Source organism: Perca flavescens, chromosome 15 (assembly GCF_004354835.1).
Source record: "Perca flavescens isolate YP-PL-M2 chromosome 15, PFLA_1.0, whole genome shotgun sequence".
Lineage (NCBI taxonomy): Eukaryota > Metazoa > Chordata > Actinopteri > Perciformes > Percidae > Perca > Perca flavescens.
Window position 1 is genome coordinate 24,221,924 of NC_041345.1, and position 22,730 is coordinate 24,244,653.

The 22,730-nt window shown below is 41.9% G+C and overlaps 1 protein-coding gene across 7 annotated transcripts in view; it reads right to left on the reverse strand.

Annotated features, from left to right (window-relative positions):
- caskin1 (CASK interacting protein 1) overlaps window positions 1-22,730 on the reverse strand; it is a 149,905-nt gene that overhangs the window by 84,751 nt on the left and 42,424 nt on the right. The window contains exon 1 of one of the 7 annotated variants that reach the window (XM_028598502.1): window positions 3,930-3,975. The exons of the other annotated variants lie outside the window; for them this stretch is intronic. Coding sequence (XP_028454303.1) covers window positions 3,930-3,972 — 43 coding nt within the window. The 5' untranslated portion in view covers window positions 3,973-3,975. Of the gene's footprint in view, window positions 1-3,929; window positions 3,976-22,730 lie in introns of those variants that run through there. 7 annotated transcript variants of the gene reach the window in all.

Here is a 22,730-nt window from a genome sequence, read left to right on the forward strand (position 1 = left end):
ATATATTTTTATATATATATAAAATAAAATTACATTTATATATATATATATATATATATATAGTTAAATAAGGGTAAGGAATGTATAAAGCATCATGGTCGATTTGACAAAAAAAAAGGTCTATTTACTAGCCTACTTCTGGAGCTTTCAACCACATCTCACTGTCTTCCCCAGAGGATAGGCTTTGCTCGGGTGTTGACATTGAAATGTGGTGAAAGTTCCAGAAAAAGCTAGAGAATGGACCTTGGGTTAAGATATCTTTCTTTTTTTCAAACTACAATAGAGAGTCAAAGTAGGGCTGGGCGATATGGAGAAAATCAAATATCACGATATTTTTGACCAAATACCTCGATATCGATACCGCGACGATATTGTAGTGTTGACTATTGGTGCTTTCACAAAATATTTCCACAATGAGATTTTTGATGAATAATCATCAGTAATATATGGATATAATAACTAAGTGGGTAAAGGCAAAAAATAGAACAGCTAGAACAGTCTGGTACATCACTTTACTGTAATGCAGCCTTTAAAACCACGAAAAGACAACACTTATGCCATATTACGATATCCAAAATCTAGATGGATAGACAATATCTAGTTTCATATCACGATATCGAAATAATATCGATATATTGCCCAGCTCTAAGTCAAAGTCCAGAGAGCTTGAAACTCAATGCAATATCTAATTCAGCATTTCTTTATTGGTCTAATATAATGTGCTCCTGAGGTTTACTATCCATAATGTAAGATAAATGAGCATCTACTACCTACAGCATCTTTTGCACTTAGACGTTGAAAGATTTGCGACATGGTGATTTATTTCTTAGCGTATAAAAAGCCAGACTTTACCAGCCCATCATCATAACTTTGTTTCTTCTTCAACCACCAATACTCTCTTCTAATTTCATTTTCCAAACTCTTGCTGAAATCTACAAAAAAAAAAGAATGCACTTTGGTCCTGCTGTTATTACAGCCTGTCTGATTTAGTTGCTAAAGGCCACTAAAAACAGGAAGTTCAGAACACAACAACAATGTTGTTATTTAAAGGAGAAATATCATGGAAAACTCACTTGTTAAGTGCTTGTGTACATACATGTGGGTAAACTGTGAAATAAGATTCAAGAAAAAAAAGAAGTGTTTTTTAAACTTAAAGTTCTAATGTTCTAGTAGAACCCCAAAATACGAGTTTGAACCTGAAAATGAGGATGATACAGTATGTCTCCTTTAAACAAAAGTCTACAGGTCCAAGGTTCTTTATTTAGTTATTACAGTTCCTCCTGAGGGCAACATGAATGACCGACCAACAGACCATTGCCATCCCAAGAGCCAGGCTGCCAGCGTGGCTAAAAATGGTCATCCTTGTCTAGACAAATTAAACAAACTGCATGACATCCTGTTGAGTAAGCTTAAGTTCCTGGCTGGATGTTTAGTCATTTGCATTATTACAAATTTGCAAATTAGGTTTTCTTACTTCTGGAACAGTTCCTGTTTCACTAAGGCTCTTAACATTAGTGACATTTTAGTTAACATTAGGCATGGGCCGGTTCTCGGTTTCAAGGTATATCGTGGTTTGAAAAAGTCACCGTTTCAAAACCAGTAACATTTTCCGTCATACCATTCCTGCGGTACGAGCTGTTTTTTATGAGCATTCAAGGACAGAAAGTGCAGTTTAGAAATCCCTCTGCCTGCCAATGTGCAGTGTGTTTAACAATAAAATACATTGTGTTCAATGGAGAAAAAAAAGTTGTTGTTTCTTACCCAGACATTTCAAAAATATTACATTCATAGCTGTTATTGCAATAACTTAATACTGTGAAACCGTGATATTTTTGCTGAAGGTTACCGGCAGAATCTCATACCGGCCCATGCCTACATAACACTCCCAGTCCGCCCTGATTGGGTATCAATCGCTCCCTGTTAAAGGTGCTGTAGGTAGGATTGCGAAGATCCAGGACTTAGCCAAAAAATTTGAACATCAACAACTTCTCAGTCCCTCTCCCCTTTCTGCTAAAGCCCAAAACAGTCTCCTAAGCCCCTCCCCCCACAAGGGAGAATTAATGCGTGTGCATGAGCAGTGATTGACACGCAGTTAGACACCCCCCCTTGGCCCTGATTGGTGCATCTGAACAGGGAGCGGTGGATTTTTGTAAATCGCACTACAGGCTGTAGGTGGTGCCAGAGGAGTTCTACTGGAACATAGGGTCAGTTTCAGCAAATATGATTTGTAAGTCTTACCTACTGCACCTTTAACATGTTAGTAAAGGTCAAAGGTCATGGAGAGCTGAAAGACATGCTGAGTTTTAAATTGTAGCGTCTATGCAAGCGTGCATGTTAGAAAAGGTTAAATATATCCATATTCCAAATATGAGACAGAGGCAGTGAAGGTAAAAGGGGAGATGTTTTTACAGAGGGATTATTTTCAGTCTGCTGATTCTCTGTTTTCTTACCCATGGCAAAAATGGGCTGATTTTATCCTCATGGGAGAGGAAAAGAGAACAGTGTCACTGCTTTCCTTAATATGCTGTGCTGTTACATAATATCTATCCTGGGGAAGACCGATTTTTAACCAAGGCAGTTTATTTGGTTCCATCACATGGTATACATTGACTTTTAAAGAGTGGAAATGGAAGGAAATAAAATGAAAGGACAGAAAAGGTAGATTCCTTAGCCCCGTAAGAGTATAGCCTTAGCTTTTTATGTCTTTTTCCTGTCTCTCCAAATGTCTTTTCCCTTCCTCTCTCCCTCTCTTTCCCTGGCAGTTAGGATGGAAAATACTGCACTGGAGTCTGGAGTGCTCTCTGAAAGTAGACCTGTTGTCTTGGCCCTGATTGATCTGTCCCCTTTTCCCCTCCTCTGACTATTTCCTTCACCTCTCCACCGCTTACTTTTATTTCCTTCTTTCTCCTCCTGCCATTCTTGCCTTTAGTTCGCAAATGAGAAAGGTCATAGCATTTCTTTTCTCTCTCATGCAACCGTTTTCCCTCTCTGTTCCTCCAATCAGGACACCTACATTACATTGGCAGGCATTGTAGCAGGTCTTCATGTACTTAGCCTGCATTATTAAGGTCAGTTGCATTGCTTTGTTGTTTTAAATTAGGGGTCGAGAGCCGAGCCAAAGGGGCGCACTTTTTAATGAATTAACTTTATCGGCTATCAGGAAAATAAAACGCTGATACAGATAATCCGCAAACTGCCCAAAAAACGTCCCGATAATCGGCCAGGGCCGATAATAAGCCTATCCCTGTTTTAACTAGATCTAAATGAACCAATTTGAGCATGCACTATTAGCATGTGGTTGGCATGTGAGTGTGTGTAGCCTGCCTGTACAATAGGTTTGGTGAAACCCCATATATCTTTATATTTTCCACTGATTTCTTTGGTATTGACTTTAACTGGTTGGTAGTTGTTTGGGTATCCGTTCTTACTGTTCATGCAGGGTGCGGTTTGCCGGAGGGGGATGCGTGGGATTTCCCCTTTTTCTGGTCTATATATCCCTGCCTCTGCTGAACTATTTGTATCACCGGTGGGGACAAAATGTAAATCCCGCCCTCAAAGCGATCAATGCTAGGGGGGGATTTAATTCCTGCATGTTTTGTTTTGTTGCGCATGATCAGAAAACACCCCCCCCCTCTGCTTTTTTTTCAGACAAATAACACCCTGTGTATATGGTGATAAGGTGGTTGTTTTGACTGATAAGCAGTTCAACCAATTATAAGGAGAGGTGATGATCTTTGTGCCCTGGGCATCGAAATAACCCCTCCCACTTCAAGTTACACACAGATGTGAACACAGTCAGCTAATTTAGATCCAGTTAAGATATAGAAAGCCATCTCTCTCCTTCATGCCTGTGTGTGTGTGTGTGTGTGTGTGTGTGTGTGTGTGTGTGTGTGTGTGTGTGTGTTTGTGCGCGAGCGCGCGTTGAATACTTGTTTTGCTTGACCTCGATGCACTCGTGACTTCCCTCGTCATTTGCTGACATCATAAAAGGCTCTGCCAACATTGTCCACTGCCTGCCAGATGTACACACTCGGTAAATCAGCCTGCACACATTCACACAAAGTGCTGCGTCATTAATGTGTACACACACAGTGACAGGGCACTCCACAGCCAAACCAAATACACAAACATTACAGTGATTTGTGAACAAGTACGTCACTCTGATATCTCAGTATACATAATTTGCATTAATAATTTATCTGCGTATATAAATACTACTGGAGAGATGAACTGCGTGTGCGTGTGCGTGTGCGTGTGCGTGTGCCTGTGCGTGTGTGTGCTTGTTTTCCTATATTCGTGGGTCTCATGACGTTATGGAGTCAAACCAAGGGGGTAAGCCATCCTCCACATAGCATAGCTCCGATGGAGCCATTTTGTTGCTATCAAGCCATCACCTGCCGTTAGCATTCCATTGACTGCAATTCATTTTGGCGCCATTTTGACAGTGAATAACTTTACATCTGAAGCATTTAAAGACTCTATTTGTCCATTGTTTAATTCTAAAGAAACACGACAATGTATAAAAGGCTCCATTAACTTGTACCTCACGTTATGGCTCCGTAGCAGACGTTTTTCTAAAAACTAATGATTAATGATTGTGTCATAACCACGCGACTTTCTGTCGCATAGTAGAGGAATTACCGTACAGTACAGGAGAAGCTTGCAGGCAGTTTCGACTTACATTAGCTGTTTAGGTTTAATTACTAATGTTAACTAGCATTTTAGTTAGCAATAATTAGCCTGTGCCCATGTTATCTCCTTACATACACCTACACTCTCCGTCTCTGTAAGATTGGGAATGATTGAGATTTCTCTTGGCACAGCTACCAGAAGACTTCCAACTTTCAGACAGGTTGCTCACGTCACATCTACGTCGCCAGCATTGGTATTTTTGCTTATTGTGATTTCATTTCTAGGAATATCTCTAAATGGTTGATATCCCTGAAATCTGTACAACCCAAGCAAAAAGGTTATACAAGTCAATAAACCAATAATAATTAAAAGTATTGAAAGTGTGTCATAAATAAAGACAATTCCAAAAATCAGACGTGTTTTCATCACATTTTACTAAATAAACACACAAAACATATTGATCCAAAAGATTTCTAAATGTAGAAACATGAACAAAACATGTCTTAACACTCCATAATCGATTTGAACTACGTACATCGTTTTTGTTTTTGAGAGTGTGGGTGTCAAGGCGTTTTGATACTTTCACCTGCAATAGAAATGGTGTCACAGGGTTTTGCACCGAACGTCACTTAACGTGATGACGTCATCACGAGCGTACGACGTAATGACACAAAAGACCGGAGCCTTCTGCTGCAAAAAGAATGCATGCTCCAGCCGTCACAGTCTTTATTTTTGATCGATTTAAACAGGATCATGTAAACAAGGATTTAAGGATTTAAATACTGACAAACATACAGTCACATATTTGAATGTAATCCTTCACAATTAGAGTTTTACCCATTAAAACACAGATATTACAGAGCATACCTGTGACAAACTGTTCACATAATATCTACACCTTCTCCTTTTTGATTCTTTTGTATGACTCGATAAATAAAGCCAACCAATATGCAAACATCTCAGTTTACAATGGGTTAAAGCCAGTCAAAGGTTCCACTGTATTTCCGATGACAGATGTGAGCTAACTATCATAAAACATGCAGAGGTTCTTAAAAAGTGGGTTGGAGCATCAAATGTGCAGCACTACTAGAACTCAGTGTCCCGCCAAAGTGCGAGTCCGGCCAAGAATGGCGTGGCCGTGGGAATTAGGCGGGTAATTTCGGTGTTAGTTCCACATCTGTTGCTGTTTCCATCCGAGTACCTAATGCTCAAATGGAAACAGGCCATGCTGCTCAGCACCAAGGCATGGGATTTGTTGCTTGATGTAGAAATGTAATATGATTTAAATGCAGTATAAGACTATATAATGTCTTATCCTGTGGTGTTAACGTGACAGTGGTATTAATGAATATCTAGTACTTTACAGTGCTTTACAGGTGTTTCATGAAACTCACCACTTTTTACGGTGGTTAAAGCTGTGTCAAATGTTAACTCCATGCTGCTAAAGGCCTATAAGTCCATACCTTTTGACAGACTGTGGAAGGTGGAGCTAGTTTTAGGCTACATTTACATTGCTACGTTTTGGTTTTTAAGAGTTTTTAGCCAAAAGCGATCTCCGTGTTTTTAGCTCCAGTTAAAGAACAAATCTCCATTTAAAGGTGCCATAGGTAGGATTGCGAGGATCCAGGACTTAGCCAAAAAATTTGAACATCAACAACTTCTCAGTCCCTCCCCCTTTCCGCTAAAGGCCTCCTAAGCCCCTCCCCCAGCAAGGGAGAATGAATGTGTGTGCATGAGCAGTGATTGACATGCAGTTAGACACTCCCCCTGGCCCTGATTGGTGCATCTGAACAGGGAGCGGTGGATTTTTGCACGTAGGCGGTGCCAGATGAGCCGGATTCTGTTTTAAATGAACTGCTTCATGTAGTTCTACTCGAACATAGGGTCAGTTTCAGCAGAAAGTGACAGAAAGTTAGTTTAATAAGGCTTACTGCATCTTTAAACTAACATTAACTTTAAACCAAAACGTAGCAATCTAAATGTAGCCTGAGATTGGTATGATCTGAATTCTGGAACTCATTCAGCATAACATCAGACTATCCCTGTGCCTGACACTGTGGGGCCCGCACTCAGACAAAATCAAGACCCCTGTGCCTCCCCAACACACCCACTCCCCCAAACTTTGTGTTTTTTGTGTTTTTTTAGGGCTATTTGTTCCCCTTTTTAATATAGAGAAGCTGGAGAATGACAGGAATAACACACAGCAAAGGGCAGCGTGCTGGATCTGAACATAGACCACTGCCAAGGACTTAACCTAAATGGGGCGCAAGCTCTACCGGTTGAGTTAGAGGTCGCCCCCTTCAGTGCATTTCTTTGTGTGCAGAATCGATGCCTACAACTGCAGTATATTGTTGTTAAAAGGCCTTAACACCCACATCACCACGGGTGTTTTCTGGCTAAATAGATCTCTAGTCAGATTGAAGCTGGGTGGAGCTATGCTTGGAATTGTACACACGCACACACAGTCCTGTAAAGAGATCTAATCCAGCAACATAGATGGTTGTGTACAGGCTTCATATGCAATACCACTATAAAATACCAACTTTAAAGTAAACGGCTCCACCTAAATAGTTGCACTAAACACACACACATGCATGCACAGTATGTCCTGCAGATGCACACACCACACCGCACAGAGCACACATCCAACACACACACACACACACACACGCACACACACATCACACACATACTGAATGACTTCACTATAGTGTTGCCTGCCGCAGCAGAACTCTGGGAAAATACTGATTTCATGATGTGCTGCAACACCTCAGGCCACAGGCGTGCTATGTTCTCTGTTTCCTGGCCTACACACACACACACACACACACACACACACACACACACACACACACACACACACACACACACACACACACACAACTAGGTAGCACTGGGCTGCATTGAGGTGGTTGCTAGGCAACAAGCATCTTCTAGCTGTTCCTATACATGGAGAAATGTGCTGTTCACGCACCGAAAGCACGACGATTCAGAATCACATGCAACCTTACACACACAAGCATGCACGTGCACACAAACACACACACACACACACACACACACACACACACACACACACATTATTCACATCGCCGTAATGAGAGCGGTGACAGTGTGAGAGTGTAACATCCTTATTTCCAGACTGTGTGAAACAGCATCTGCTTCCTCCAGAGAGACTCCCATCAAACATGGAGACTTCATGGAGACTCCTCTGCTCAGACGTGCAGCTGACGCCCCGTACACCCAGATCAGCTGAGCTCAATGCGGTCAAATAGCTTCAGTTCATTACCACAGTTCACTCATTAATTACTGTAAGTATAGACTAGCTCTCCCCGCCGCCGACCCATATAGGATGTGAGTAGTAAACACACTAATTGTGTAATTCAAAGCAAAGCAAAAGGGAGCACTAAGCCATTAAAACAGAAGGCAGTGCAGTTATAATCATAGCTGGGAAAACACAAGGCAAAGCACTGAGACACCAGGGATAAACAGCAGCATTCATGGTACAAATGAGTGATTCTAATTAGGGTTTCTGCCACGGATTACTTCAGTTAAATGCTGCTAAAAAAACAACAACTTATTCTCATAATTGCAGATTGATTTGTGGAGTGTTGAAAACTTGGCCCTCCTGTAGAGTAATGAGATGATCTATAATGGAGTACTGCAGGGCACAGGTCTGTAGCTCTCGTTTATCAAACACAGCAGTGACTGATTGGCTCGGATAGTATTTAAAACGTTATATGCATTATAAATGAAAAATGTCTGGGATACATCCACAGAGGGCTGATATATTACATGATGGGTCTTCAACGTTTTTGAGGCCGAGGACCCCTTAGCTGAAAGAGAAACAGAGCAGGGACCCCCTACTACATATATTGTATAAAAAAAAAAAATTTGCAAAGTAAACTGGGCCAGATGGATGAATATGGTTGGATGGATATTTATATATTATTTAAACATCATGTTTTAATTTCAAACGTATGTGGAAGGCACAGTGTATCCTTAAGCTTAACTGTATCTGTGGATAGCTACCTAATGGCTACCTTACTTAGTAAGAGTAGGCCTATCATCAGTGTTAGTTTTAGTTTGTTTTTTTCACAAATAGGCCGATTCATCTTTGCTAATAATATGTTAGATTTATGTATATTTTCAGACATACAGTATTTATGGTTATGGCCGCTGAACAGCTGTGGCCCCCTTTCCTGGTCCTCCTGTAACGTTAGCAGGGTTAGCACGGCAGCGTTAGCCAGGACCAGTCAGAATCACTTTACTGGCTGTGTCTCAATTGTTTTTGTGAGTAACCAACATGGGTACTCTATATAATTCAATGTGAGCACATGAATGTTAAAATGACATTAAATGCCCGTCCCTTGTAGCCACCATGCTAACCCTGCTAACTGCTAACGTTACTGGAGGACCAGGCAAGCGGGCCACGGCTGTTTACAACGTGTAGCCTGTTCAGTGAGTTATTTTAAGCCAACAGAGGGGGGCTGTCAATCGGTAAGAGAGGACCGTGAGTTTGCAGTGTGTTTAGCGATTGTTGACGTAATTCTAAGCCAATAAAGTGTGTTCAGTCAGGTGGAGAGGACGGCAAGGTAGTGTTATTTTTAGCGGTTCCTACCGTAATTCTAAGCCGAGGAAGTGTGTCTATCCAGATCATTTATGTTATAAAGACATTGGACATTAGCTAAGGATCCAAAGTACAGTCATTTCTTACCAAATGAATTAACTAGAGATTAGAACTGGATTAGATTTAAATAGATTACAATTGATGACCACGCTGCCTATATGATATATCTCTCTCTTGCTACGTAATGGACCCCCAGACCATTTGTGTCATTCAGAGGGCCTCCATGGGACAATTTCATTGATTGACAGCTGCATTATGGGAAAGCAACAGTCAATAACTGCATGCTGTCAGACCGGACGACATTGCGTGTGGGATGCATTGCAACACACAAACACAACAATGGAACCACACGTGCATGCAATGGCGAACGTGTAAACATCACAAACTCATGCACGAGCAAAGAGTGCATGCAGCCAGTGCACACGATAACGTGCATGAACACACACACACACACACACACACACACACACACACACACACACACACACACACACACACACACACGGGTATTGTTCAGAGAGTGTGCCAGAGGAAGTCAGAGGGGCAGCCAGCTGAATTCATTAACTATAAATACACACGTCATATCCTTGCTAACTCTCTCCACACACACACACACACACACACACACACACACACACACACACACAACACTGTGAGAAGCTCCCTCACACACATGTGATCCTGACGCATCTGTTTTTGAAGCCTCAGAGAGGGGAGGGAAGATGAAAGTAGAAACAACATTGGATGGAGGAAGGGTGTGTGTGTGTGTGTGTGTGTGTGTGTGTGTGTGTGTGTGTGTGTGTGTGTGTGTGCGCGAGAGAGATAAACTGACTCCCACATGAAGCCCACAGACCAACCCATGTTACCTATTCTATTACCTGATCAATTACTCCCGTTTCCTCTCTCGTCTTCTCCTCCATGTGTGCCTCCTTTCCTCTCTGATTTCCCTCCTCTTCCTTTCCTCCCTCCTTACATCATCCCTCCCTCCCTCCCAACCGCTCACCCCTTGCCCTCCTCGCCTGCCTCCTCACCTCCCTCCCCTGCGATTTTTGCTTCCCCTTTGTTGACTGCTGAATCATCATACAATGCAAAACAAACTCAGACAGTAAACATACAATATTGTTAAAAAAACAGACTAAAATTACTTTTAATAATGACAATATATGTGTGCAAAGTGGCATAGTGTCAGTGTGGGTGTGTGGGTCATTACTTCTTATTTAAGATGTTTATGGCAGTGGGAATAAAGGAGTATATAGTGTACGTATGAAGGAGTAAGTGTTTTTCTTGGCTAGAGGGACATTATAAGCTGTCAGTCTCCCTGAGTTGGTCCAAAAAGTGCCCCAGAACACACCGAAGAGATGAGACGTAATACGACTCCATAACAGCAGGCGGTGCTAATCTGAATTGTTGCCCAAAAAATGAAAACCGGCAGCTGACTGGACGAACGCGTCACGTGGGTTTGTTTTCTCCGGAAATTCAAAGACAGACTATCATGGCGGCTTGTTCAGAATACGATCTCATATTGTACTAAAATAGTTCACCGAAACGTGTTTCTGAAAACATGCAGTTGCTGAATCTGTCTTCATTTCAGATCGACAAAGGTCCGTTTAAAAAGATTTTAGTCAGATTTTTAGAGACTCAAGTCACGCTCTTTCCGCTCGCCATTTCCAGGTGAGTCCCGACTGCCCTGCCTCCGACTGAACACGTCAGGTCGGCCAAAATGAAGGCCGATGGCCCCTCAGACAGACGACGGCACGGAACACACGGAACAGACTCGAGTCACCGACCTCGCCAGACTGTCCGACGGACGATTATCGGGTTGGTGTGTCAGCGCCTTTAGGCAGAGGTGCTGCAGCAGTGGGCAGTATGAGAAACATATTGTGTTTTTTGAACATCAACGCATGCAAACCTATTTTAGTAGACCCCAAGAGTGCAAATAATGTGTATCGCTGAAAGGAGAATAATAGGGGCTCTTTAACCAATGTCCCTCCTCATGCCTAAACCTAACCAACCTAACCAACAAAGGCCACAAGTAGCCAATCAGAGGCTAAGTAAGACCGGTCATGACTTCGCCATCCGCGGAAAGAAAATTAGACTCCCCCGACTACGTTCACACTGAGCTACAGTAGGTTTGAATGTACACGCAGCTGGTGCAACAGCTTGCAGGTTCAGTTTGAAGGAGACATTTCTGTGCATGTGTGCACTAGTGTGTTTCTGTTTGTGTGCACAACAGTTGGCAAAGTGCACAGGACGGGATGACACAAGTGGTGATTAGTTCCGAGCTCTCGATCCATATTTGCTCAGCTGCGCGCGCACACACACACACACACACACACACACACACACACACACACACACACACACACACACACACACACACACACACACACACACACACACACACACACACACACACACACACACACACACACACACACGTAAACAGGAAATGGGTGATTGAATTAGATAGGAGACACTTTCCAAACGGATGCAAGGCCATCTGACAGAAAAAGACTTATAGAAAGATTAATAAAGAGGAAAGTACAAACGTAAGGTGGGACAGGAAGCACAGATACAGAAAGTGATTATGAGACAAACCGTTCAGTGCAGGCAGGCTTTACTGCAATACACTGCATTACTGCTGCGTTGTTTAACAATGTTACGAATTTGCACCGGTTTACGGCTAATGCAGGCTGACAACCTGGACGTTTTCATCAGTATCTATTAGTGTTTTTGCCATTTATCTCTTACAGTTGTTCAGGAATCTTATTCCTTATCTTAATTTTAATTTCCAAACCATTTAGCACATTTATTTTGTTCATTTCTTACACTGCACTGTAACTTTTATTCTTTATTTCATACCTGTCTTATTCTATTTGAGCTGTTTTTATAGTCTCTTTAACGGATGCCTGTAATTGTTTTTAACTGCTCTTTATTTTTTTTCTGTAAAGCACTTTGAATTGCCTAGTTGCTGAAATGTAAAATAAAGTTGCCTCGGGCCGCCTTGCCAATATGCAAATAAACCTAACTGTAAACTGAAAGTGAAATGGTGGCAGTGCTTTTAATTTATAGTTGCTAATCGGTAGGTCTGTTAAGTAGGGCTGCACGATATAAAGGAAAATATGCGATTACGTTGTTGAATATCACGATATGACTTGCGATAAATTAACAGACAGTAAAGGGTACACCGTTTTGCATTTCTGCTGCTTTCAGTATTCTGCTAAAATACAACAAATTGCTTGTTGAATTTAAAACAAATGAAAGGAAGTCATTTCCAACATTCTTTTATTGAACAAATTGAACATTGACTTGGACATAAAAGGCACCACTAAAAAAAAGAGTGAAAGTTACATTTTAAAGTGCAGTTTTCTACTGATATTTTCTTTTCTTGTGTTTATCGCGATATGACACTGCCTTTTGTGATGTATGTTATTGTGCTAGTTGATATCGTGATGATGATAAAAAAATGTATATATTGTGCAGCCCTACTGTAAGAGAGCACTCTTTAAGGAAGTGCAGTAATTGGCATTTGTGTTTCTTCCAAGGAGCATATCTGAAACAAACTGCCTTAGTTTGTGGGGTCATGTGGGGGTTCCACGCTGTGTAGTATTCCCCCACTGTCTAGAAGCCTGTCCCGGGTGCTATCAGAGTTTAGAGTAGCAGCTCTGTGCTAGCCCACCTTTACTGAGATGATGTTCCGTTGCCAAACACATTGGTTAATCTCCATCCCAGAAGCCTTTCATCTTGTAAAATTAAAAGGTGAAAACATACCGTTTGAAAATATGAACGAGTATATAAGCTAAGCGGCTAAACAGGATTATGTCAGAAAAGTACAGTCTGATCTTACATTTTTCCATATTATAATGCCAGGAATAACTAGCACTGCACTGCAATACTATGTTATTATTTTTATTTAAAGCTACATGTTTCCCAGATGTATCATTAAGTAAAGATGATCGTGACTTTTTGAATTAGCTTCAGTCCTTTAGAGTGATATCATCTGTGTAGCAATCAAATGCATATTCGAGATCCTTTTAAAGCGAGATAATTGTTTAAAGAAGCTAGCGTTGCCTTAAGTTTACTAGCTATAACCATGGATGTATAAAGATCAGTGCTGCTTCCGCACTAGCGCTCCACTAGACTCGCATTGCCAGACCTTCCTCCACAGCGCCGCAGAGGAAGGTCTGGCTAGTCCACAAAGCAATTCTGAGTTGGGAAAAAAACATGCTCTGGGTTATTTATAATCTCAATTGTCTGCATTAAGCCCCGGACACAATAATGGTGACGCTGCAAAATAGCCTCGGTAGGGGACTTGTTTTGGTGGAACATGTGTACGTTTCGAAGTTTGTTTTAGTCGTGCAACAGAAAACTCCGATTGGACAGATAGTCTAGCTAGCTGTCTGGATTTACCCTGCAGAGATCTGAGGAGCAGTTAACCATAGTCCTCAGAAATCCACCGGAGTTTGTGGGGTCTTAAAAAAAAAACATTTATCCACTGATATGCAGACTTTCAGCATATAAATCTATGGGGAAATGTTTTGCCCCATCACGTAACTGACCCCGGAAGTTGTTATTCCACCGCTTTGGCCGCTATGTCAAATTGCCTTTAAAGCCTGGCTCACTTCCTGGGGGCATGGCTACAACTGATAAAAATCTGCGATCAACAGTCGTTTCAGCCGCAAAATCGACGGTCACTGCTTTGAGAAGCTGCTTTTGTCCCAACTCTGTCTGAAACCCATTATTTCAAAAACTATAAATCATTTTTGATGGTAAATTTGCCACCGTTATCATTATAAGCTGCATGTTTACCGCATGAGAACGAAAAGTGTAGGGGGAGGGTGGGGCTAAGCCAACAGTCCAGTCCAGTTTTATCATTTACTTCATGCTCACTTGTAACCTTTTCAGTGTCTTGTGATTGCAAGTTTGTGTCACTATTTGTTTTAGTTCCTGTTTTTTTTTCCATCACTATGTAAAATGATAGGAGGAGTTAGCCGGAGGAGCATGTGGTTGTAGTAGTAGTAGTGCGCTGTACTGTAACCCTGCAGGATTTTACCAGGACGGGGGATTTGTTTCCATTATAACATGCTATTTATACACACGGTGAAACTCTAACCCCTGCTTTGACCACACACACACACACACACACACACACACACTCGGCTAACCATGGGAGGCTGTCTCCATGGATACAAGAGTGCTCCTTGATTAAACTCACACTGAAACAACTCTTGACAAATCTCATAGGGCTGCACGATATGAGGAAAATCTGCGATATTGCGATAACGTTGTTGATAATAGCCATAACGCTATCACTTCATATTATAATCAATATTACTCAGTTCTGCATTTCTGCTGCTTTCAGAGCTTTCTTCTCACAAATTGTTGAATTTAAAACAAATGAAAGGAAATCATTTCCATCATTCTTTTATTGAACAAATTGTGTCTTCCGCGATACGTTGCGGCCTTTCACTATGTGTTTACCGCGGCAGTTGATATCGCGATGACAATAAAAAGACAATGTATTTTGCAGCCCTGTTATCTGACCGACATTGTTGTCCAAAAACACCTCAGGTCTCTATCTCGGAGACGCAGAATGGAGCATTGCAACGCAGATAAGCAGAGCTGAGCCCACAGCGCGGAGCGGAGAGGTCACACATCTGGTTGACCTCCATTTGGGAGCACTAGCCTACTGTAGATGTGAGCAAGCTAGGGGGAGGGAGCAGGGAGCAAGAGGGGTATTGAGTTCCCCTTAAACTCTCAGATATCTTCAATGGCAATGGCAATTTTATTTATATTGCACCTTTTTTACTCCGTTAAAAACAGGGTTGTTATGTTATGTTAGAACAAAACACAGTCAGAAATAAGAATACAGTTAAAGCATTAACACAACAAGACAATCTACAAAAAAACAACACCAACAACAAGTGTGACCATACAAATTCACACCCACAAACACGCACTGTAATTAATTAAGTGATGATATAGTAATGTTTTGAGTTTGCTTTTGAATGTGGACAGCTTGTTCCAGGGAGAAGGACCACAGTAACTAAAGCCTCTTATTCTGGGTACAGCTAGAAGGCCTCTGCCTGATGACCCGACAGGCCTGATGGGGTTGTGATCAGCGAGCAAGTCAGAGATGTACGGAGGAGCTAAATCATTAAAGGTATAGTAAGTGATGTTAAACCAATACACTTTTTTTCTGTCAAATTCAGTGCTTATCTCCTCACGGTTGTATTCATTTGGCAGTTGAGTTTAAATATCAACAATCTTTGCGCAGGATCACTAACTGCACCATTAAGTGCTTTATTTATTTATTTATTTTTTGATTTCTTTATTTGAAAGGGGACAGTGAACATTAATCAACATTGAAACAATGTAAATGTTCCAGAGTTAGCTCAAAAGTGCTAATTATCATCGGTAGTCCCCCAAAGGTATTAATATTTTGTTGTTATAGACTATTGTAGTGATTTGAGTTGGATTAATGTGTTCAAATGTACGTTTACATGTAAGGACTCTGGCTGCTGCATTTTTTAATAAGTCAGAGGTGTCCTACTGATTGTATGGATGATTTTGCAAAAAGAGCCTTACAATAGACCAACCTGCTTGAGACAACTGCATGCACCAGTTTCTCAGAGTCAGTTTGAGATATAAATGCTCTAAGTTTTTTGATATACTGTATTCCTTAGGATAAAATCGAAAAGAAGGAAACCAATATAGGAGGGAAGCAGAAAATCAATTGCATCATTCTATACAACAACAAAATATTAATACCTTTTGTCATGTTTAATAAAACAGATGTGTCATATTATCCATGTGTCTAGATTTTGGTCACTTTCTAACTCCATATGTGATTAATAATAGCCAATTATGTGTTAAGACCTAATGTGGATAATAACAAATCCTGCTGCTGGAAAAACAGCAGTGACATTGTGTAAACACCTGCGTAACCGCCATTGTTACAGGAATAATCAGCGTGATTATTGTCTCTGTGTCGATTAAGTCTCTGTGTCACCCACGGGAGACTCACACAGACGAGGAAATGAGATCCGTGTTTCCTTAATCATAACTGCTATTAGTAGAGCTGGGCATCAAGCACATCTAAAGCGCTTTGGGCTCCATCTGTTCGTGACTGCTTCATCATTTTTTTGAGAGTGGTATGAACTGCTTCAGCAGAACAGGGTAAAGTGCAGTTTTAAGCAGCTGCCACCAAAACTAAATAAAAAACTAAATAAAAAAGATGAAATAAGTGTTTGATGCATTGATTATCACTGCACGTAAGACCTCGGAGTGGAAGTGATGCAACCGCCTCAGTCAGAGGTACACTGGCACTCCATAGTTACCTAGCAACAGCTTTCTCACCCGCTATCAAGGTTATCTGCCTGATGGCTAACATGTTTTGTCAGAAACACGCACCCACACACCCACACCCACATATACACCCACACCCACCGACACCCACAAACACACACACCCAGAACATGTTACATACACATTTCTGAAAACAAGAAAGCATCTGTTCTGTGTTGCTTCTTGTTCATTTTATTAGATTTTTTTTTTCCCCATCTCTTGTGTGACAAAAAATGTGCTCATCAAATTGAATGGCAATTCTCCATTCAAATGTGACAGTAAATTGCCTTTAAGCTGTCATTAGACAATTTAGACCAAAGACGGTTCACAGTGTTGAAAATATAAAGGTTTTAATGCTTTTGGGAGCATCAATGGGCTCAATACGTTTAATGGCTTTCTGGCCATAACGTTATTTATATTACCATGTTAGCGAGTTCTAAAGACATTAGGAATCCTCATCTTGGGACCATTAACATCCAAAGCTAATTTCATAGACATTTGAGGTGCAGTTGCTAAAATATGTGGTGCTGCCTCCCTTCGTATGCGGAAATGTTTGGATCACATGGGTCATAAACATACTAACCACCACTGGAATCTAATTCTGCAAATAGTACAATATTGATAATACTAGTGTAGCCTAATCTTTATGTGCAACTGTGCAGAAATACCGGGTTTAAACAGAATGAGTAGATTTCAAATGAATGAATTCAAATTAGAATGTCAACATTAATGCATGTCTGAATGCACACAATTGTAGAATCGGGTGGAGTGGAAGCCCAAACCATGGCTGTGTTAAAGTCCGTGTTTAAACTTTCAATCCAACAAGTCCCCCAAACCATACGACGATATGAGTTGTTTGTTCCCCACCCTCTAATACGACCCGCAGGAGCGTATCACAAAATAGCGGCAGGTGGCGGAAACACAACCCCATATCTAAACCACAGAAACGACGGTCGCATTTTGAAAGTTAAGGTCGCGATTTTAAACATGTCTTTGACGTTGTGAAATGGTCACAGTTTGGTAATGTTTAGGCACGGGTATGCATGTGACACTGAAGGTGACGTTCATAAAGTAAAAAATAAATAAATAAAACTCGCGAAAAAGTCCTGTGTTTGTTTGTCGGGTGAGGACTAGTCTAAATTGCCGACTTTTCATTTCCGGGATTGTTCAGGTGCCACCGGAAATTCCGCCGGTTGTCTCCATTTTCAGCCGGATGTCCGTCACCTTCCTCTTTCTTTGAGTTGGAATTTTAAACTCCGGTGGATCTATGAGGACTATGGTTAACTGCTCCTCAGATCTCTGCAGGGTAAATCCAGACAGCTAGCTAGACTATCTGTCCAATCTGAGTTTTCTGTTGCATGACTAAAACAACCTTTGAACGTACACGTTCCACCAAAACAAGTTCCTTCCCGAGGCTATTTTACAGAGTCACCGTTGCGCCGTCCGGCGCTTAGCACCGCCCACAGACGATTGTGATTGGTTTAAAGAACTGCCAATAAACCTGAGCATGTTTTTCTCCCATCCAGGAATGCTGTGTGGACAAGCCAGACCCTCCTCCCCAGTGCTGTGGAGGAAAGTCTGGCAATGACAGACTAGGGGAGGACGGTTTCTTTAATCTGGGACCAAAACATGCATTTGCTGTTGGATTTTTTTTTTGCCCCTTCCTCTCCATTTTAGTCTGATTGTCATTTCGCATCTGAGCTCGTTTGCCTGGAGAAATGCAAAACACGACGAAGCCCAAGTGCAGACACAGACGCCACTTCCATTCTCTGTATCCCTAACACGCTGAGACACGCAGACGGCATGACGGCACCCACGCAGACAGCCGAGCAAAGAGAGACTTACAGAGGACCACAACACACCCGGGGGACAGTACCATGGCTCAGTGATCAATAGAGACCATGTGTCTGCTGTATTAAGATCTTTCTCTGCCTTCTCTTTCTCGCTCTCTCCCTCTCTGTTTTCACTGCTTTCCCGAGCTCTGCTTCCTTTTACATTGCTCTTTTCCTGACCCTCCACCATTCTCCACTTTTGGTTATTAAATTCGCCTCATTATCATTCCAACACAATTTGATGAATGATTTTTCTGTCTCTCTCTTCTGACCCGTTTTTTCTCTGATCTTCATTTAGGAGAATCTAATCATCCCTGGCCGCTCTTTTGCCTCCCGATGTGAACCTGCACAAATACTTCTTCCCATCCAATAAAACATAAAAACAGGCCACTTACAGTACCAATCTTGCATGTACTCTACCATTAACCTCAGTTTGAACAACAGACCCGATCTATCTTGGGAAATAGGTGTGGTGGATGATGCTTGAAATGAGAACCAAATGTATGCCATTTTCAATTTTTGCAGATTAGCTACAGTAATAAGGCACGGTGTCTCTAACCCAAAAATCCTCACACTGTGTGAGATAGTCCAATAATTGACAGTAAATCTAGGCCAGTGTGTACTAAACCGCCCAGAATAGGATTGCTGATCCTGCAATACTCAGTAATTCATTAATAAGGATGAGAAAGGAAAATTTTCTGCAAAGTCAGCAGTCACTTTTCTCAGATACTGGATACATTATGGACATTATGGACCCTGGTTTATATATCTATAAATCGGGATATCTCTGTGCGTGTGTCCCCCCACACATGCGCAGTACAGCAGCAGGGGGCAGGGAGTTGCTGAATCCCTACAAGGCTCAGTGATTGTGATTCACCGACTGCAGGTGTCTTGCCAAAACCTGACCATCCGTCAAAAACTCATTGCCGTCTACCCTACATGCAAATGATGAAATAGGGGACACGGTGAATCTCTAGATGAGTCGCAGCCGAGCAGCGACTGATTGACCCACGCTGCAACGTTCTCTGTCAGGTAAATGTTTTCCTCCGAAGTACAAGTACACAGTAAGTCAGTAGGCCTACAGTTTTTTTTTCTCTTTTTCATCAAACCGCAGTTTTTTGCAAGTTCCCGCAATTTCATTGCATAAAATTGCATAAATATCCCGCATATTCCATCGCATTTTTTAAGAAAACGTGCCGCATAATCAAGGATTTTTGCCCGCAACAATCGCATTATTCTGGAACGACTGAAGCAGCCATACAGGAGGCCAAGCAATCGGCCCATTCCAACCAGGCATGTTCGGAACGGGCGCTGCACTAGTATCTTAAAGTCCAGTATGACAGTACAGACAGAGATATTTTGGTTCCAAATGTGCATTTGCAATGGCAGAGGAACTTTCAGACAGCTGTGCAACACAACTATTGTCATCAATAGTTGGATAATGGAGTTCAATGTCTGACCTATAGCAAGACTTATATCTGCTTCTTGGGTAAAAGCCATTACAGGCAGAATCATGAGAGGCATTTGGAGGTAATTGAAAACAGAAACACTGCCTTTCAAAGGCTGAGTATTAGTAAATGGGATAAATACAAGGCAAACAGAAAATACTGCTGGCAATCCTTGTTAGCAAATAGTCTTTCTTGTGGTATCTAACGGTTATCTTGAGATAGAGAAAATTTGGAGCCGTTCGCCAAACGACCGACCAATCAGCGTTGGTTTTGAGGCGGGTTTAGGTGTGACGCAACGAGAAGCGACTGTTCAGTCTAAACAACATGGCAGCTTCCACGGATGAGATGAGCGTAGCTATCGCGCAAGTTTAATCCAAATTATAAAAGTATTCCTTCATTGAAAGAAGAGCAAAAAACGGCACCGGAGGCTTTTCTCTGAGGAAAAGATGTTTTTGCTCTTCTGCCGACTGGTTTCGGCAAGAGTTTGATCTGATTGGTTGATTTGGCCCGTCTACCACCAACATAGGTGGTGATAGACAGATGGTTTATCCAGTCAGCTAACCAGTATTTTCGCCCCTTCCCAAAAGTTCTCCAACGGAAAGTTCCCAGATGGATATGCCGAGCAAATGCGAAGCAATCCATCTGGCGGAGTCAGGTTATTAAACCAGAGGATGGGAGGAAAACCTGGGTTTGGCAAAGCGAGACTACTCCTGGATCAATACTTTGGTATCTCTTATTCCATGGCTGGGTTTGAATGCAAAGTGGGACATCGCTGGAAGAAGCAACATGTGACGATTCCCTCTTTTCTCTTTCCTGTCTGTGCTGATTTACATCACCCCGAGTATAATACTACAACAGCCATGTTCTTAAAAGATGAAAATGGGGTCAACCGCTGCCTTTGGATTCTTCCTGCAATGTTAAGAGCAGAGTGCATAACACTTGAAGCTATAACCGGACACACACACACACACACACACACACACACACACACACACACACACACACACACACACACACACTGTGTAATCTGCTAGGTATCTTTTGAGGAACCAAAGAATAAAAAGGAAATCTCGTGAAAGTTCTGATGTTCGCAAGGTCTAACATCACCTCATTTAGGACTAGGGTTCTTTTTTTTTTTTTTTTCACCAGTACTAAAGCGATACTTTTGAAAACGGTGCCGGTGCCTAAATGGTGCCTGAACAGTTGGTGACAATACAGTGAAGTTCATTGAGTGAAATACAGCCACACGTTAGACCGTTTAGCTGTCAGCATTTTAACTGTGTTTAAGCTAGCTACTGGCTACTAGCTAACGGTAGGCTAACACAACCTGGTGCCAAGTGTAGTGTAAATTAGCGTCACATGTGGTGCTTCTGTTGCCTGTACGTTTTCGGAGCACCAGAGAGCAGCCCAGGCATTTAAATGGCACCGAAATCGGCGTTGTCATTCAGTCATTTAGGGTCACCGGGTTTCGGTACCCAACCCTATTTAGGACTCTTAGAACTTTGAAGAAAAAAGGTTTTAGTCATTAGTTATATACTAATACAGAGAAAAGTGTAGAACTATATACATTGTTGAAGATGTGCTAAGTTAAGCGTCCCCTGATAACATAGAAGAGCGTATTCCTAGGTGCCGGGCCGAGCCCCAGACAGCCACTGAACCAATTTAACCCCTGATGTAAATGACAAAAATCTACGTCACGTGGAACCCTTACGGCCACACAGATGCAGAACTCATTTGGACTTTAGTATTTGGGTTATAGGATGGCCTATATTTATATTGATTGATATGTACAGTAAATATGGCCAAACACACACACACTAGTAAATTAAATCTAGTGATGTTGATTGTGCAGCTTAGCCGCTGTCTATCGACTTGAGTGGAGCTGAACACAGTAAAAGTATAGTCCTACAAGCCCATGGAAATGTTCATCTTTCGAGGCAGAGACACAGAAGAAGAGACAACAAGACAGGAAGTGATTGAGAGAGGATAGATTAACAAATGAGGTCATGTTTTCTGGGTTTCTGGGCAAAACACAGCTAGAAACCACAGAAAGACATGGTCCTATTCATGCTGTTTGATATAGTTTCATTTGTTGATTATTCCGTAAATCACATTGTGTGTGTGTGTGTGTGTGTGTGTTTTGTGTTTGAGTGTGATGATTGACTTAGTGGCCCCTCTTTGAGTGCAGACCTCAGGGCAGCACTGTGAGGACTATACTGAACAGACAATGACCTTACACACACACACACACACACACACACACACACACACACACACACACACACACACACACACACACACACACACACACACACACAAAGAAATTAGGCTAACCCACCAACAGAGTGCAATTTTCACTCTGTTTACAGGAACATTTACACTCTGATTGCACACACACACACACACACACACACACTGAATAGCCTGTAGTTACAGTACATGCACAAACACCCACACACATGCACACATAAGGGTTGCCCATAACATGTTGCCTTTGACAAACATGCAAACAAAACAGGCAGCCACACACACACACACACACACACACACACACACACACACACACACACACACACACACACACACACACACACAGAATGGAAGTCCACCACACAGTCAACACCTGGAGGACATTTACAGTAAGTCACAGGACATCATTATGTGCTCCCCTCTCTGGCTTCCTTCATCACAGGAGCCACGTTTGTCTTTGAGCAAAAAGGGAGGTAGGCGGGAGAAGAGGAGGAAGAAGAGAGGGTCAACAGAGTGGTAAAGTATAGGTTCCACTGTAGGAGGGAAGAGAAGATGGAAGGAGGAGGATAACAAGACTTACTAACTAAACAA